A 16734-nucleotide genomic window follows, 5' to 3' on the forward strand; every position below is an offset into this window, starting at 1 on the left:
TTTTACATATTGTATTTTGCAGTCATGCCATGCACTGACTACATCTCAAGGTCATCAAATGACTATACCTCACAGATGTATTCTGCAAAGTAAGTTGTACTAAGTTGCTTGTTTCTGCAAAAGGTCACATCAGGAATGTTTGGCTCATATAGATGTTTAATTTCATAATACACCTTTTTTCCCCCTGAGTACTATGGCATCTGTATGCATAGGCCCCAAAGGAACTGTTAGCGGTGAGTGGCTTTGTTGTTTGAAGCCTCTCCATCCTTCTTTTCCGACTAGGTGGGAATATTTGACCTAAGAATTCATGGCTGTCTTTGCCTTGCATGCACATATATACCCAAGACTAAGCAAGTCTTGGGTATAAACATTTCTTAATTGGAATCAATCTGTAATTTGGACTGCATGGAATTCAGGATGGCACAGAACATAGAAAGCTTCACTAATCTGTGCACAACCCAGAAGGAAGGCAGAGCATTCAGCAATAGATCTAGGAGGCGATACAGTGGTACCTCTAGATACGAGCTGCTCCACATGCGAGTATTCCAAGTTACGAGCCGCGACGCGAGCGAAATTTCTGTTCGACACCCGAGCTCAAATTCAGGATACAAGCCGAGCTTCCACTAGGTGGCGCAAGAATCTCCTTCCTTCTGGTTATCTCGGCGCGAAAAACAAAGTCTAAAGGCATTCGTTCGAGATGCGAGTTGATCGACTTACGAGCTCGGGTCTGGAACGAATTAAACTCGTATGTTGAGGAACCACTGTATATTGTTAGTTATTGTCTCAAGGTTCTCTGGCAGCCATGACATTACCCAAATCTACAGTTTCCTTCCTTATGAAGAGATCAAGTGTTGAGAGGAAAAGGAGGTCAGGTGATTAGCACCCCTCCTTTGTTCTTTCCATGGCTGCTGTTTTAATATTATTGAGTCACTATTGTGTTGCAAGGTGAGAGTTTTCCCTGTTAATGTAACAACATCCCATATGAACAAGGTGTTTTTCATTTTATTTTTATGTAGGCCATATGCACACGTCCTTTCTGTACCTGTTTCTGAGACGATGGCCTCTTATTCTGGGCAGACTCAGTATCAAACCCTACCACAGTCCCAGACATACGCTGTTTATCCCCAGACAACCCAAGCCTATGGACTACCTCCTTTTGGTAAGGTTGACCGGGACCTATATAGGGCCTTGCAGTCATCTGAGAGGTTTTGCTGTTACATGTAAGGTGTCCTCTCTAAAGTGCTTTAACTGTTTTACACATAGGTACATTTCGATTATGTATAAGCTTAGAACATGCACATTGCATAATTTTTGAAACAGGTAATCTTTGACTGACAATCACAATTGAGCCCCAAATCTTCTGTTGCTGAGACATTGCTTAATTGAGTTTTGTCCCATTGACCTTTCTTGCTACAGTTCTTAAGTGAATCAGTGTGGTTACTAAGTTAGTAACATGATTATTAAGTGAATCCTGCTTCCCCATGGACTTGGCTTGTCAAAAAGTGGCAAAAGTTGATCACATGATCCCAGAACAACCTGCAACCGTCATAAAGATGAGTCAGTTACCAAGCTTCTGAATTTTGATCATGTGGCTATGGGGATGTTCAAACAGACATAAGTGTGAAATAAGCTCATAAGTCACTTTTTCAATGCCGTTGTAACTTTGGTCACTAAATGAACTGTTGTAAGTCAAGGATTACCTGTATCTCAGACTTCTTCTGTGTAAGCTGTCCAAAGTCCTTTAGGGACACTTGAGATGGCAGAAAAGAAATAGATGTCTGAACCCAGCCACAATTGTCAACAGATGACAGGAATAGAAGGGATCTTACATAGCAATAGCATTCAGACTTATACAGTGGCACCTCTACTTACGAACTTAATTTGTTCCGTGACCAGGTTCTTAAGTAGAAAGGTTTGTAAGAAGAAGCAATTTTTCCCATAGGAATCAATGTAAAAGCAAATAATGTGTGCGATTGGGGAAACCACAGGGAGGGTGGAGGGCCTGTTTCCTCCCAGGAGATTCCTAGAGAGGCCCCACAGAGGCTTCTCCCCACCTTTTCCGGCCCTGTTTCCTCCCAGGAGATTCCAAGAGAGGCCCCACAGAGGCTTCTCCCCACCTTTTCCGGCCCTGTTTCCTCCCAGGAGATTCCTAGAGAGGCCCATGGAGGCTTCTCCCTGCCTTTTCCGGTTACAGTTTTGGAGGCTTGGGTTTGTAAGTGGAAAAGGGTTCTTGAGAAGAGGGGGGGAAAATCTTGAACACCCAATTCTTATCTAGAAAAGTTCGTAAGTAGAGGCGTTTGTAGCTAGAGGTACCACTGCATACCACTTCATTCATAATGCTTTACAGTAAGCAGTTTACAAAATCAGCATATTGCCTCCAATAATCTGGGTACTCATTTTACCAACCTTGGAAGGATGGGAGGCTAAGACAACCTTGAGCTGATCAGGATCAAACTCCTGGTTTTGGGCAGAGTTAGCCTGGAATACTGCACTCTAACCACTGCACCATCACGGCTCTCAGGAAGATTGCAGAAGAGAAATGGGCCCTGTTGCATTTTATGTAATAAGAGTATAAATTGGCTAATTCAGTGTCATTTGTTTTGTTTTATTCTGAAGGCTGCACTCTTTGATGTACTCCTGTAGGCATCCGTACCATGTACTCATCTATGATATATCATGCAACAGTAATTATCAGCTGAGTGAATTTAGAATCTCTCCCACCTGTTGTTTGCCCCAGAGCAATTATGGAAGGAAGCATCTCTCTTGTAAATCTGTCCAATTGAGTCACGATGGCTTGCTGTAGGGAAAACACGAGTAATCCAGAGGCATTGAGCTTAGGAAGAGTCTGGTCAGCAGTGCCTGCACAATTCTCTTTTCTTAGGAAAGCTTGGGAATTAACCTTATTGCATCTCTTCTGATTTATTGTCTAGCTTTCTTTTTTCCCTTCTTCCTTGATCCTGCCGCTTCACTCCCTTCCCCGCTTCTCCAGGCTTAGACCTCAGACTTGCACATTTAACAGCTCTCTACTTGTAGGCGGCAATTGTTGTCACTTGTTCACATCGGCGAGAAGAATTTGGTGGCCTGGCTGACCACAGCCAGCTTTGTGTATAATGGGTGCAATTTATCTGATTCAGGTGCACTGTGGCCAGGTATGAAACCTGAGAGTGGTTTAATTCAGACTCCATCTCCAAGTCAGCACAGTGTTCTTACCTGCACTACAGGGTTAACCACAAGCCAATCCAGCCCAGCACATTATTCTTACCCTATTCAAGGTAAAGGTCGGCATGGTTTTTTATTTACATACCTCTTCCTGTAACCTGGTTAAGAGGCCAGCACGTTTTTTGTCTGTGTTTTGTGCATGCTTCTCTTTGCTTGGCGAACTCTGCTTCTGCCACCTCTCTTGCTCACCATTTGCCTGCTCCTCTCCTCTCTCAGGTGAATTTTACCATGCTCTGCTTTCCAAAACCCTTATAGAAATGGGGAGAAATCATCCAGGGGTATGGGACATGTGCATGCATACAAGTGCTAAAAAACAGTGGTGATAATAATCTCGTTCAGCATGCAGTGTTTTTGCCCTGTGCTTAGGATACAAGAAATGCATAAAGGTTAGCTTTATCAACTGGCAGTAACTTGGTTTCGCTCAACAATAAGCATATTGTTGAATGAATGAATAAATAAATAAATAAATAATGAATGAATGAATGAATGAATGAATGAATGAATAAATGAATAAATAAATAAATATGCAATCATCATTAAAATCCATGAGAAGTTTTCCAAATTGTGACAGAACTATTCAGGTCATTTACTCAACCTGCTGTTAAATTGCAAGGAATAGAATGTGCTTTTGGTTTCTAATAAACAGTTATCATTAAAAGAAAACCCTCAGGTCGTTGAATGGGCTGAATATGATTTAGATATATGTGATGGTACATTGCATTTAAAAATACGACATAGCTGTAAGTGACTTTAGCTATCAATGAGCAGATCGCTTTGACTAATTGCAAGCAAGGAAAAACTGGAGTGCTTTCCAGACTTATTTTATTTTTTTTATTTATTTATTTATTTATTTATTGGATTTGTATGCCGTCCCTCTCCAGAGACTCGGGGCAGCTAACAGCAATAATAACACAGCGTACAATAATAATCCAATAATAAAAACAATTAAAAACCCATTAATATAAAAACCAAACATACATACAGACATACCATGCATAAAATTGTAAAGGCCTAGGGGGAAAGAGTATCTCAATTCCCCCATGCCTGGCGGCAGAGGTGGGTTTTAAGTAGCTTACGAAAGGCAAGGAGGGTGGGGGGCAATTTTAATTTCTGGGGGGAGTTGGTTCCAGAGGGCCGGGGCCGCCACAGAGAAGGCTCTTCCCCTGGGTCCCGCCAAGCGGCATTGTTTAGTTGACAGGACCCGGAGAAGACCCACTCTGTGGGACCTAACAGGTCACTGGGATTCGTGCGGCAGAAGGCGGTCCCTGAGATAATCTGGTCTGGTGCCATGAAGGGCTTTATAGGTCATAACCAACACTTTGAATTGTGACAGGAAATTGATCGGCAACCATTGCAGACTGCGGAGTGTTTTATGACATTGTGGCATACATACAAACAAAAAAAACCCTAAGCAATATTTGATACCCTGCAGAAGTAGGAAGGAAATGAAGTCAGATTGTTGTAGTACATCTTACCTGAAAGGAGCATCCCTAAGTGGATTGTGTCAGTTTGCAGAATGATAGGAACAATAATGTGTGTGTGTGCATGTTTGTTTTTCATTAGTTAATTAAGAACTGTAAGTTTCAAGCTACCAGTGGGCTATAGCTTTGATGAAATAAAATAATTATTGTATTGAAGTAGGTCATCCACTTGAAAGATTAAATTGTTTACTTCAAAATCCTCTTGGGAGTTGCAGGGGGCTGTTGTTTGGGATAAAGAGGCAGTTTCCATTAGCTTATAATCACTTCAGCACTGAACTTCTTCACAAAGAGGTGGTTCTTTTATCTGATCCTAGAGTGGACCATCTTAATGGCTTTTGCTTCCAGTGGATTTAAGCTTGCCAAACTCTGGCTTGGATCTGGAATGGAACAAATTAACAAATCTGTTGTGTGTTGCAATAATTAATAATCAGCATGATGTGCAACGTGGAACAACATGTACTATAGTGCATCTTTATATAATGAGGAAAGTTGTCCTATTTAAAGGGTTCCCTTCATACCAGTCTCTTAGGGGTCTTCCAGGTTCCATTTTTCTTTTTCCAGTTTATACTTGTTATTAAGCGTACTTAGTTTTCCTAAGGCCATTTCTGATTTGGATGCCCTGTTGATTTATTTTGGGGGATAGTAGTTCTGAAAAGACCTACTCATAAAGTGACATTGTCCACCTGTTTGCAGCGGCCCTCTTTTAAGTTCCAGCCCTCTTGGAAGCAGCCAGAATGGTAATGATGTTGATCCAAGCAAAATCAGCCACAGTGGGTTTCACTGAAACCAATGGGACAAATTAGTAATGTGACTTCCAGGTACCAGTGAAATCCTACACATTGCAGTTTCCTAAACTGATGTTCTCTATGTATTTTGGATTTAAAGCTCCACCATGCTATAGAAAATATGTTGCCTGACATTTAGCAAAAAATTAGAAAAGGTTTCCCATTTATGTTTGTTTGGAGATAGTTTTCATTGGCTTATACCGCATTTCCCCCCAAACAAGACCCCATCTTATATTTTTTGAACCCTTGAATAAGTGCTTGGCCTTATTGGCCATGCACTCAAATGTCCGATTGGGATTATTATATGGGGATGTCTTATTCTGGGGAAAACAGGGTACATCACTCATTCTTAGATTAACTTGTATACATTTATACACTTAAATGTCAGAACTTAATACAACTAGTGTATTATGCTGTGGGTTTTTGGAATGTATTTGTGAGAAGAGCAAATTACATTCATATAGCACTTTTTAAAAGTAAAATCAAAAGGCATTTACAGTGTTCCCTCGATTTCCGCAGGGGATGCGTTCCGAGACTGCCCGCAAAAGTCGAATTTCCGCAAAGTAGAGATGCGGAAGTAAATACACCATTTTTGGCTATGGACAGTATCACAAGCCTTCCCTTAACACTTTAAACCCCTAAGTTGCAATTTCCCATTCCCTTAACAACCATTTACTCACCATTATTACTGGTACTCACCATTAAATAAGACACTTAGGGATCCTGATATTTATAAACATAATTATTAACAATAATTATTTTTTTTGTTATTTATTTGCAAAAGTTATTAGTTTGGCAATGACATATGACGTCCTTGGGTGGGAAAAACCGTGGTATAGGAAAAAAACCACGAAGTATTTTTTTAATTAATATTTTTTGAAAAACCGTGGTATAGGCTATTCACGAAGTTTGAACCCGCGAAAATCGAGGGAACACTGTACTTATTTTGAAAAGGAAGAACAGCTGCATGGTGATGTCATAGGTGTGATGTCAACATCTTGTCCAATGTTTCTGTGAATTCCTTTGATGAAGGGAAACATAGTATAAACTAAAGATCTTAGCAATGTTCCACCCACCCACCCCACAAATTAGGTAGTTTTAACAATCCTCCACATTTTAATCACATGTATTAATACACAGTCTTCTGAATTTCCCACAGCTTCAAGTACCAATGCCAACTCAATTTCCACTTCGTCACCTGCTGTCAATATTTCACCGGCCACCGCCAGCATCTCACAACAGGTAAAATAATCTTCCAGTATTAGTTACCCTGTTCGTCGTAATGTATTTCATCCCATACTCCAGTATATTTAGCAACTGGATGATATGAGAGTATAATTTTGATTTTATGAAATGTGTAAGTATCCAACCTGAGACATGAATTTTGCTGTCTTTTCCTGTGTTATTTGTCACAATGCTGACCAGTTCAGATTTTCAGAAAAAAAGATTCGAGAAGCATTAGTTTGATTTTGCAATGGAACAGCTTGCCGCAGCCAGCTTGCGATGGCCAACTCGCCATAGGACAACTCACCAAGGCTAACTCGTCGTGGGACAATTCAGCAATTTGATTTAATTATATATATCATTCAATTATATATGTCGTTCACATTTCATTCTGTCCCTCCTTTTGATTCCTTTAATGATTCTATTCCACTATTTCTTTGATACTAGCGTAACTCTTGTCCCATGCGAGTTGGCCACTGCAATTTGACTGTGGCAAGTTGTCCTAGGCCTGCTTAATTCAGCCTTAAGGTTCCAATTCCGATTTTTTTTAAAAAATTACTTACTTGTTAATTGTATTTAAAATCAGCTAGTTTCCAAAACCTTGCTGGGCATAAGAGTTGTTATCCAATATACCTAAGAAGCAATAGGAGGATAAAGATGATGTTTACAGAACAAAATAAAGTTTGTTAGGTCAGCGACTACTGCAAAGTTTAAATATGTAGCATAATTCCACTGCGAAGTGAATTTGCTTTAGAATTATGCTAGCTCCAGGTGACTTGTTTAAAAGCAGTGTAGAGTTCTATACAGTCCTTTCGTGGCTCACTGCTTTCCATCATTTTGTCTGAAATCTAAAAATGCTAAGCATGTTTGGCCCTGGTTATTATTATGGGCTATTATTAAGAAATCCAAGGTCTGTAGCTTTAGTCTAGATCAGAAATCCCCAACCTTGGCAACTTTAAGACTTGTGTACTTCAGCTGACTGCGGAATTCTGGGAGTTGAAGTACACAAATCTTAAAGTTGCCAAGGTTGGGGACCCCTGGTCTAGATGATAAAATTTAAAAATTCCTAGAAGAAGGCAATTATATATCACACCCATACAGTATTTGTTATGGCTGCCCTATAGGGTAGGCCATACTAAGAAACTAATGCCACATAAGTCTAAAACCAGTGGCGAAATCCAGCCGCTTTTCACAGGTTCTTGAGAACCGGTAGCAGAAACTTTGAGTAGTTTGGAGAACCAACAGTGGAAATTTTGAGTAGTTCAGAGAACCGGCAAAGGCTGACTGGCCCCAGAGTGGGGTGACAATGGAGATTTTGCAATATCCTTCCCCCCAGGACTGGGGAGAGAATGGGGTTTATGCAGTATCCTTCCCGTGCCATGCACCAAGCCATACCTACAGAACCAGTAGTAAAAAAAATGGATTTCATCACTGTCTAAAACTCTTTTTACTGAAATAGCTAGAATCTTGCAAAATTGAATGTGCTTCCCTCGTCCCTCACTTTAGCTAACCTGCCATCATCCTTTCTTTCTTTCTTTCTTTCTTTCTTTTTAATTAATTAATTAATTAATTAATTAGATTTGTATGCCGCCCCTCTCTGTAGACCAGTGTTTTTCAACCAGTGTGCCGCGGCACACTAGTGTGCCATGAGACATGGTCAGGTGTGCCGCGAAGCTCAGAGAGAGAAAGAAAACAAGAGAGAGAGAAAGAAAGAGCAAGAGGGAGAGAAAGCAAGCAAGCGAGCGAGAGAGAAAGAAAACAAGAGAGAAAGAAAGAAAGAGAGAAAGAAAGAAAGAGAGAGAGAAAGAAAGAAAGAGAGAGAAAAAGAAAGAGAATGAGAGAGAAAGCAAGCAAGAGAGAGAGCAAGAGAGAAAGAAAGAAAGAGAGAGAAAGAGAGGGAGGGAGGGAAGATGGGAGAGAGAAAGACATAGAGGGAGGGAGGGAGAGAGAAAGAGAGCAAAAAAGAGGAAAGAAGAAAGAAAGAAAGAGGGATGGAGAGAGAGAGAGAAAAGAGGAAGGGAGAGAAAGAGGGAGGGAGAGAGAAATAGAGCGAAAGGGAGGAAGAGAGAGAGAGAGAATTTTTTTGTCCAAACTTTTTTTAACCGCTCCCCCCCTCAATGTGCCCCATGGTTTTGTAAATGTAAAAAATGTGCCACGGCTCAAAAAAGGTTGAAAATCACTGCTGTAGACTATATAGGCTGTTGAGAGTTGTACTTGCCTTCGTTGGGATGTAGCAACACAAAGACAGATTGACGTTAAGATTCTTTTAGCACTTGGCAACTGCATGTTTGCCCCCATCCTTTGCCCTCTTTCAGTTCTTGATTTTTATCTTGAAGGAGTATCCTACGTACACCATCCTTGGCCAAAGTCAGTACCAGCCGTATTATCCCAGTTCAAGTTTTGGCGTGATAGCACCAGCAGACAGCAGCACAGAGACCAACACGTTGACATCTGCCAGCTATCCTTCTGAAAAATCAAATGCCATGGTGCCTACCCAGACGGTGCAGAGACTTTCCTCTGGTAAACTCAGGGCGGTGTGTGTGTGGGTCGATTTGTAAATGCTTTTTAGATTGGTATTTCTTAACCTCAGCAACTTTTAAGATTTGTGGATTTCAACTTCCAGAATTCCCTCAGCCAATATCCTGGAGCTAGAGGGTGGCAGGAGGCTACAGGGGCTCAACTGTATATTGTGTTGTACCGTAAAAGTGCATTCATTCATTCATTCATTCATTCATTTAGACTTCTATGCTGCCCAATCCGGAAGGACTCTGGGCAGCTTACAACAATATAAAATTACAAATACAGTAATACCTCATGATACTAACTTAATTGGTGCAAGGAGGAGGTTTGTAAGACGAAAGGTTCGTAAGACGAAACATTGTTTCCCATAGGAAACAATGTAAAGTCAATTAATCCGTGCAACCAAAAAAACCCCCGGAAAAAAACGGCTTTCGGCGCCTGCTGGGAAGCCGCGCGGCTGTTTTAAAAGGTGACAGCCGGGCTGGGGGGCTTCCCAGCAACCTCCCGAACCGAACCCGGGGTTCAGAAAAATTTTGCCTCTTCTTACGAACTTTTTTCGAGTTACGAACCGGCGTTCGGGAGGCTTCTGGGAAGCCGCGCCGCCCGGCTGTCACCTTTTAAAACAGCCGCGCGGCTTCCCAGCAGTCTCCGAACGCCGGTTCGTAACTCGAAAAAAGTTCGTAAGAAGAGGCAAAAATTTTCTGAACCCCAGGTTCGTATCACGAGTTGTTCGTAAGACGAGGGGTTCGTATCTTGAGGTACCACTGTACAATGAAAAGAAATCAAATATACAGTCTAAAACTATAAAACCCTAATTAAAATCCATAGTCAAACTATCCAATCAGCATGCATGCATACCATTTGTTTATTCATTTATTTATTAGATTTGTATGCCGCCCCTCTCCGCAGACTCGGGGCGGCTAAAAACAATAGTGAAACAACATATAACAAATCCAATATTTAAAATAATTTTTAAAACCCTAATTTAAAAAACCAAACATACACACAAACATACCATGCATAAATTGTATAGGCCTAGGGGGAAGGGCATATCTCAGTTCCCCCATGCCTGGTGACAGAGGTGGGTTTTAAGAAGCTTGCGAAAGGCGAGGAGGGTGGGGGCAATTCTGATCTCTGGGGGGAGTTGGTTCCAGAGGGTCGGGGCCGCCACAGAGAAGGCTCTTCCGCTGGGTCCCGCCAAATGACATTGTTTAGTCAACGGGACCTGGAGAAGGCCAACTCTGTGGGACCTAACTGGTCGCTGGGATTCGTGCGGCAGAAGGCGGTCCCGGAGATATTTTGGTCCGATGCCATGAAGGGCTTTATAGGTCATAACCAACACTTTGAATTGTGACCGGAAACTGATAGGCAACCAATGCAGACTGCGGAGTGTTGGTGTAACATGGGCATGCCTTGGGAAGCCCATGATTGCTCTCGCAGCTGCATTCATATAATTTGACCATGATAGATGTCAATTAATGGCCCCCAGCCCTGCCCGCAAAGCCAGGTCTTTGTGGCCTTACGGAAGGCCAGTAGGGTGGGAGCAGTACAGACATCGTGGGGGGGGGGGGGGGTGTCGTGGATTCCACAGAGCCCGGACAGCAACAGAGAAGGCCCTGCCCTGCGTCCTGTCATCCTGCATCGATGGGACTTGGAGGAGGCCAACACTGCGTGCTGTTATTGGTCTCACATTTATGCTGTTCCTAGCAGTGCCTATTCTTTTTATTGATGATTTGGAACTGAACCAGGAAGAAGAGTTCTCCTGTCGGAGGACCCCTGAAATTGAGAGAATAGTTTCCCGTTGAGTTAACCAGCAAGAATTTTAACTCAAGTTCTCATTCAAAGTTACTACTGCTTTCCATCATTTTGTTGCTCAGACACCCCATTAGGATAAATTATTTTGATGTTCATTGCAGATTTTTCCCATCACCTTGAATAATTGGGTTGTCATCTCCGCTCGTTCTGAAGTCCAGATGATTAAAGTTTCTACATGCTGCTTTGCAATATTACAAGATAACGTTTTAGAAAAGGAGGGAGTGTGTTGTGATTCAGCCTGAGGCTCCTCAGGGAACGGCTGGAACTCTGCCGGATCCATGCTCAGGGGGGAGGATGATGAACAGGAGGGGGAGGACCAGGCAGAAGAGGAAGAGGAGGAGGGAGAGCAGCCTGAGACCCCCGGGGGGAGGGCTCTCCCCTGCGAGTAGCCTGGATTCATTAGATGAAGACGCCCAGGCTATCATAGATATGAGGCAGAGATGGGCAGCCCAAAGAAGGGGCCAATTAGCAAGGTATTTCCATCCCTGAATTGATAACAGCTGGGTTTGGGTGTGGTTCTCCTCAGCAGGGTTGAAAAGGCAGGCCAGCCCTTACTGTATTGTGGAGAGCTATCAATTGGGAGTTCTGTGACCTTGCTTCGATTCTTGGCGTCTCTGATCCTGGCTTGTGGCTTCGAAGGCTGAAGAGTTGGGGGAGGCGTGGGTTTTATTACCTCCAGTGTTGTTTTTGCCAGCAAGAATCCTGTTTTATTACCTGGCCGTCGTGAAACCTCTATGAAGCTTCATAACGTTCCTGTCTGTAAGAACAGTTTTTGTTACCTGTGTTTGCTTTCCAGTATATAAACTGCCTTTGCTTTTTATCAGTGTGTTTGGATACTCTTTTTAGTTGGTGTTGGCGTCTGGGGGGACCCAGACAGAACAGAGTGGGTGTACTTTTAAATAAAGTTATTACACTGCTAGAGCAAAATCTAGAAAGTGCTGCAGATGCCATAGCTGGAAAATAAAAGCTAATGCCTCCTTAGAAAGCATCTCATTCTAAGAACACTTTCCCAATGGGGAGTCATGATGCTTTTTGTAGATTTTTCATGTGGCACAGTGGTTAGAATGCAGTATTGCAGACAAATCCTGCCCACTTCCAAGAGTTCAATCCTGACCGGCAGAAGGTTGAGTCAGCCTTCTATCCTTCCGAAGTCAGTAAAATGAGGATTCAGATAATTTGGGTCAACATGCTTATTCTGTAAACTTGGTTAGAGAGGGCTAAAAAGCACTAGGAAGTGGTAGTGAAGAGGGAGATTGTGATCCCCTTATATAGAGCGCTGGTGAGACCACATTTGGAATACTGTACTGTGTTCAGTTCTGGAGACCTCACCTACAAAAAGATATTGACAAAACTGAACGGGTCCAGAGATGGGCTACAAGAATGGTGGAAGGTCTTAAGCATAAAACGTATCAGGAAAGACTTAATGAACTCTATCTCTATAGTCTGGAGGACAGAAGGAAAAGGGGGGACATGATCGAAACATTTAAATATGTTAAAGGGTTAAATAAGTTTCAGGAGGGAAGTGTTTTTAATAGGAAAGTGAACACAAGGACAAGGGGACACAATCTGAAGTTAGTTGGGGGAAAGATCAAAAGCAACGTGAGAAAATATTATTTCACTGAAAGAGTAGTAGATCCTTGGAACAAACTTCCAGCAGACGTGGTTGGTAAATCCACAGTAACTGAATTTAAACATGCCTGGGATAAACATATATCCATTGTAGGATAAAATACAGGAAATAGTATAAGGGCAGACTAGATGGACCATGAGGTCTTTTTCTGCCGTCAGACTTCTATGTTTCTATGTATACAAGTCTAAGAGCTATTGCTATAATGTCTTTAAAATTTTTATGCTTTCATTATTTTCAACACCCTTTTATTATCTTTTTTCAGTTGTACATGGTTGTTTACTTGCTTATTTTCTTTATTAGTTTTTTTTTAAAAAAAGGTTGTTCATTTGAATTATATAAACTGCATTGGAATACGGTATTGAAGGCACAATATACATAAAAATTGGCCCTTCTTTTTCTTCTAGGTGATCCATCTACCAGTCCATCATTGCCGAGAGCAACTGCAAGTAAACATGTAGATGAGCAATCTAGGAGAAACATGACTCCAAAAAACAGAGGCAAGAGGAAAGCAGATGCTTCTTCACCGCAGGACAATGAGCTTGAAGTTTGTGTTTGCTATTTTTCTCCCTCAATTTCTTTCTCCCTCTCTCCCTCTTTTTTTAAGTCTCGGAAGTTTGAATCAATGGAAAGGTGGTAAAGTTAGGCCATTGTAATCTGCGAGGTGAATAATATAAGGGGACAATTGGTCTGCTTAACTTTCTCTTTATCACTATAAAACATGAGAAGTAGTGGGATTTAAAGTAGAAACATGATATCATCCTTGAGGAAAATAAATGTCAAATGAAGTACAGTAATCCCTCGCTACTTCGCGGTTCATCTTTTGTAGATTCGCTTCACGGGTTTTCAAAGGGGGCTTAAATCCATTAAATCCATTGAAAATTTTAAATCCATTAAAAATTCATAAAATTCTTCTACAGTACTACTGTACTCTATTAAAGAAACTGGTAGGACATCACATGTAGTTCCAGCTGAGAAACATTATAGAATGACTGTTTAATGCAAAGGGTGGGTTTTAAAAGTCCAAATACTCGTTAAATACATTAAAAAATCTCTTTCCTCTGCTTCACGAAAATTCATTTTTCACGGGTGGTCTTGGAACGCATCCCCTGCAAAAAATGAGGAATCACTGTATTGTGATACTAAAAGGATTTAATGTTGCTAAACATTAATTGGATAATTACAAAAGAATTAGCAATACTAGTTAAATATGGGGAATTACGAGAATTTAAAGAAATCAAAACAGCAGCTTTGGAAAGCGCTCAAGCAGTAGTGGTATTAGGGTGGAAGGATAGCAATAAATGGACAATCCAGAATTGGTACTGGTACATGGTGGACCACATCCACTTCGAAATTATGGAAATAAGATCCAATAACTTTGATGAAAATAAATTGGAGAAGCTGATGGCACGATGGAATAAGGTGAAGAATTATATCTTAAGTAGAATTTATGACGACAATGTGAAAAATAAATTCCAATCACTTTTTGTATGTAAAGAAATGTAAACTGGAGCTAAGGAAGAAATCGAAACGTGTTGCAAATAATTTAACCCCCTAAATGGTGGTGGGGTTTTTATTGGTGTTGGGCACGTTTTCTTTTAAGTATTTTTTGTTTGTTGTTAATTTAGTAAATAAACCAATAAAAATATAATATTTTTTTTAAAAAGATACTAAAAGGATTTGAAAGTTCTCGATAAGGATGAGGGCAATATCTGTTAAATAACAAACGCCAGTGTTTCCTTCAAAACAAAGGACTGCCAATCTACAGGTGACACATTGCTGTATAGAGATGAGAGCTGATGTAATACAAATTTGCCTCAATCTCTTTGGAGGTTCATCTTCACTTCTGAAGTTGATAACCTAGTCCCCCAAATGACTCAGTGTCCTCTAACAGAGTAAAATATAGTTTGGTAGGAATGTATTTGCCAGAAACAAATGCCTTCTCCTGTCAAAAGTTAAGACTGTTGTAATTTTGAACTGTCTTAAGTCACTGAGGGTTGTTTTTTTTACAATAGCCAGAATGGGATGGGGTTAGGGTGCTTTTGAGGCACTTGGGGGGTGGGAAACAACCAATTCCCACCAAAATTAACTTATTACCTTTCTGCTTTTTTCCTCAGCGAGTATTTCTGTGGGACTTGGATGAAACCATCATAATATTTCATTCTCTTCTGACAGGCTCATATGCCCAAAAATATGGGAAGGTATTGATTTTTGCTGCTATTATATTTACTGTAGAATATATGGGTGATTTCATCTATTCTCTGTTCTGTCGAGCTCTCTGGTAGAATCCTCCCAAAAATGCACAGATACAATTTCAGACACACACACGTTTGAAAATTCAAAACAATGTTCTTTATAATGAAAATTCACTTAAACCAAGCCCTCTTTTGGTATAGCCAAGAGCACTCGTCTCCAAACAAACTGGTAATTTGTACAAGTCCCTTATCAGTTCTGTGATACTTAGCTTGCAGCTGTGAGGCAATTCACAGTCCTTCTTCTTTCACAAAGTGAAACACACTTTGCTCTGGTTTAGTTTCAAAGCGGGGAAAAATCAGCACACAAAGTTCGAAGTCAGTAAAGCAGTCACGAAACACAAGGATCAGATAATCCTCCACAATGGCCAAACCCACAGGCTGATCTTTATAGCAGCCTCACTAATTACCACAGCCCCACCCAACCACAGGTGGCCTCCTTTTCTTTGATAATAATCTCTCAATTGTTGTTGCCTATGCATCGCTCTCCGCATGCGTGGCTGTATCACTAACTCTTGTTCTGAATCCAAGGAGGAGCTAGATAATTGATCTCCTTCTGAGCTGTCTGCCCCACTCTCCTCCTCCCTGTCACTCATGTCTTCTTGGTCAGAGGAGCCTTCATCAGCAGATTCCTCTGGGGGCAAAACAGGCCTGCAGCACATCCACAGTCCTTGGGGCAGGCGCTGGGCCAGAGCTAACCACAACATTCTCTAAGCGAAGCCATCGAAAGGATAAGTCTGGAAGTTGAAATCCAGACATCGTAAATGTGTAAAGTTTGGGAAACATGGATGCAGAGGAATGACCAATGCTATATTCTCCCCAAAGAAAAAGTTAGCAACCAGATGAAAATTGGTGAGCCCCTCTGGATCAAGGAAGGGCTCCTTTGGGAGGGGTGATATCATTGCTTTCTTCAAGAGAACCTTGCGGCCGTGCGTGACAGAATGTATAGAATCTGGAGGTTCCCTTGCATGAGTGTATTTCTGACTTTGCCATATATAGCAGCCTATCTTAGAATGTCAGCAAAGAGCAGTAGAATTTTTGTGATGTATACAAACTTGAAAGGTTCCATCCAAGAGTGTCTGCAAGGGGAAAAAGTGGAGGAAAAAGTTAGGGAGGGGTAATCAAAGCCCCGCCCTTTTTTTCTATCACAATAAATGGCAAAATTGGAGGCCTTTGATTGGATAATTGTGGATACCAACTTGCCTTCTTTTACACTGTCGCCATTCCTCTTGGATATTACTGGTTCTGTCCCTAAGAGCTGCCTCTATAACTGCCTGTCTTTGACTTATAACCATTTTTCAGATTTATGACCATTGCAGCACACCCACAGTTACTTGATCAAAATTTGGAGGCAATTGGCAATTAGCTCATAGTTATGACAATTGCAGTCTTGGAAAGCATCTTTTGGGCCTTGGCTCTTCAGGCCTGCCACATTTAGTGCATGAGAAACTGGGAGAGGGGATTGCATGGAGCTGGGGAGATATGTAGTCAAAATAACATTCCTTTCTCTGAGAGTCAAGGCCACTCTGCCCTGCACTTGGAGGGATGTGACTGGAAAGCATCTCCAGTTGGGATGGTGCTCTGATTGGACCATGTGATGGACATGTTGGTGCTGGGGCAGGAGCTTGGACTTTCCTTTGGGGTGGAGAAACCCCAGAAGCTTTCAGGTTTGGGTTACCCCAGATGTGCCAACACAACATCTCTCATAAAATGGAACTTTGAGGAAACTCAAGTCTCTTAAGTTTTCTCTTGTTGGGGGTGTTACTTGGAACCCTGACAACAGCGCCCTGGGGATATATGATCACTTTTTG

General features: G+C 41.5%; 1 protein-coding gene across 2 annotated transcripts in view; it reads left to right on the forward strand.

The window, feature by feature from the left end:
* EYA3 (EYA transcriptional coactivator and phosphatase 3) overlaps window positions 1-16734 on the forward strand; it is a 34318-nt gene that overhangs the window by 6355 nt on the left and 11229 nt on the right. Inside the window, exons 5-11 of one of the 2 annotated variants that reach the window (XM_070764883.1) lie at window positions 23-89; window positions 1017-1159; window positions 3135-3272; window positions 6645-6727; window positions 9046-9229; window positions 13079-13218; window positions 14789-14872. In XM_070764883.1, the coding sequence (XP_070620984.1) occupies window positions 23-89; window positions 1017-1159; window positions 3135-3272; window positions 6645-6727; window positions 9046-9229; window positions 13079-13218; window positions 14789-14872 (839 nt within the window). The remainder of the gene's footprint in view (window positions 1-22; window positions 90-1016; window positions 1160-3134; window positions 3273-6644; window positions 6728-9045; window positions 9230-13078; window positions 13219-14788; window positions 14873-16734) is intronic. The other variant, XM_070764882.1, reaches the window with a different exon arrangement.

The sequence above is a fragment of the Erythrolamprus reginae genome, chromosome 11, assembly GCF_031021105.1.
Source record: "Erythrolamprus reginae isolate rEryReg1 chromosome 11, rEryReg1.hap1, whole genome shotgun sequence".
Classification (NCBI taxonomy): domain Eukaryota; kingdom Metazoa; phylum Chordata; class Lepidosauria; order Squamata; family Dipsadidae; genus Erythrolamprus; species Erythrolamprus reginae.